General features: G+C 67.9%; 1 protein-coding gene across 1 annotated transcript; it reads left to right on the top strand.

The window, feature by feature from the left end:
• Positions 1–104: 104 nt before the first annotated feature.
• Positions 105–1,331, top strand: EMIHUDRAFT_257369 (hypothetical protein; the record flags this gene model as incomplete). The annotated part of the gene is made up of 5 exons (XM_005764047.1): positions 105–129; positions 254–369; positions 437–532; positions 861–1,108; positions 1,244–1,331. The coding sequence occupies 5 exons, from the start codon at positions 105–107 to the stop codon at positions 1,329–1,331; spliced, it is 573 nt and encodes a 190-aa protein (XP_005764104.1).
• Between the last annotated feature and the right edge of the window lie 160 nt (positions 1,332–1,491).

Genomic DNA, 1,491 nt, shown 5'->3' with positions numbered 1-1,491 from the left:
GGTAGTGTGAGAGCCTCTTACGTGTGCCCACAAGAAGACACTAGCGCCGGCGCCCACAGGGGGCCGTCTGGATGAAGAGGCTTTGCCCACCCTGCGACACAGGCATGGGCGAGCAGAATGGCCGATCTCGTACGAGCAGAGATCAGACGTGGCGCCGCGCGCCACGCACCTCTCTCCCCACTTGCACACACACGCACACATGGCATTGCTGTGCTGCTGCTGCTGCTGATGGGTATAGTACGGCCCTCCGCAGGCGCCGGCGCCGATGCGATCGCTCTCCTCCGGCAGGAGTGGGGCTGTCTCGTTGCGCCGTCGGCCGATCTGAGTCGAGAGGAACGAGAGCTGATGTTCTCCAACTTGGGAGAGAACGTGCGCCACAAGATAGCGGCGGATCCGCCGGCGGGCCGGAAGGCTGGCCGCGAACTTGGCACGCGAGGTGGCGGCGCGCGAGGCGGAGCAGGTGGAGGCCGCTCGGCGGCGGGCGATGTTGCAAGCGGAGGCGGAGGCGGAAGTGCAGGTGGCCGAAGCGCAAGTTGCGCTTGGGGCGAGGGCGGCGAGGCGGAGCGAGGGTCGGAGACGCGACGAGGAGAGGCCGGCGGCTGAAGCCGCGGCGGCGTTGGAGGAGGCCGCGGCTGTGGCGGCGGTAGCCCGGGCAGAGGAGAGGGCGGCGTTGGAGGAGGTCGTCAGAAGAGGAGGCGGCAGCGAAGCAGGCAGCGGAGGCGGCGCACGCTGCCGCGGTGGCCGCAGCCGCCGCTGCGGCCACCGCGGCAGCCAGGGTTCAAGAGGCGAGGGCGGCGGCGGCAGCGGCTGCTGGGGCAAGGGAGTCTGCTGACGCGCTGCACGCGAGATGCGTGGCTCAGGCGGCCCCGACAGTCGGGGGCGGCGAGAGCGACGGCGACGCGACGAAGGCTTTGCCCGAGAGGGCGACGAGCGCTCGGCCGGAGCCTTTGCCCGCACGCCTCCGGCGCGTCTGTGAGGTCCTTGGCTTGGAGCCGGGGCGCAACCTGGTGGCGACGGCCCGCAGCGCGGCGGAGGCGCTCGGCTTGGGCCTCTCGGGCAAGAGCCTGCCCGACCAGGTATTGGAGCTCGAGCGATGTCTGAGCTTGAGGTGATTAGCGGTGTGTTCTTTTGGAGTTCGAAATAAAATCTCTCGTTTTTGCTGTGCTCCTGGTGCGCTGGCGCGAAGATCGCGAGTAATCCAGCGCACACGCACAGTCGCCGATCGTCTAGCTGCAGCGCTTAGGCGGATCACCAAGGTGTCTGCACAAGACAACACTGGGTACGGGTTTCTACGCGACTGCGCCTGCCCCACCGCGCATTATCCAAACTAAGACGCGGACCCCCCCCCTCCCTCCTTCCCTCTGACCTTCCCGCCCGCGCTGGCGGCATCTCTTCTTTCGGCTTCTCCCCCCTTGGTCTCATCTCTTCCCCCCGCAATCTTCGTCTCTAGGACGGGCCCTTCCAACCTTTTACCCGCCCCCTTCCGTCTCG

This window comes from Emiliania huxleyi (genome assembly GCF_000372725.1).
Source record: "Emiliania huxleyi CCMP1516 unplaced genomic scaffold EMIHUscaffold_6098, whole genome shotgun sequence".
NCBI classification, from domain to species: Eukaryota; Haptophyta; order Isochrysidales; family Noelaerhabdaceae; genus Emiliania; species Emiliania huxleyi.
Note: the sequence above shows the minus strand (reverse complement) of the source record. Positions and strands in the feature narration are given on the sequence as shown.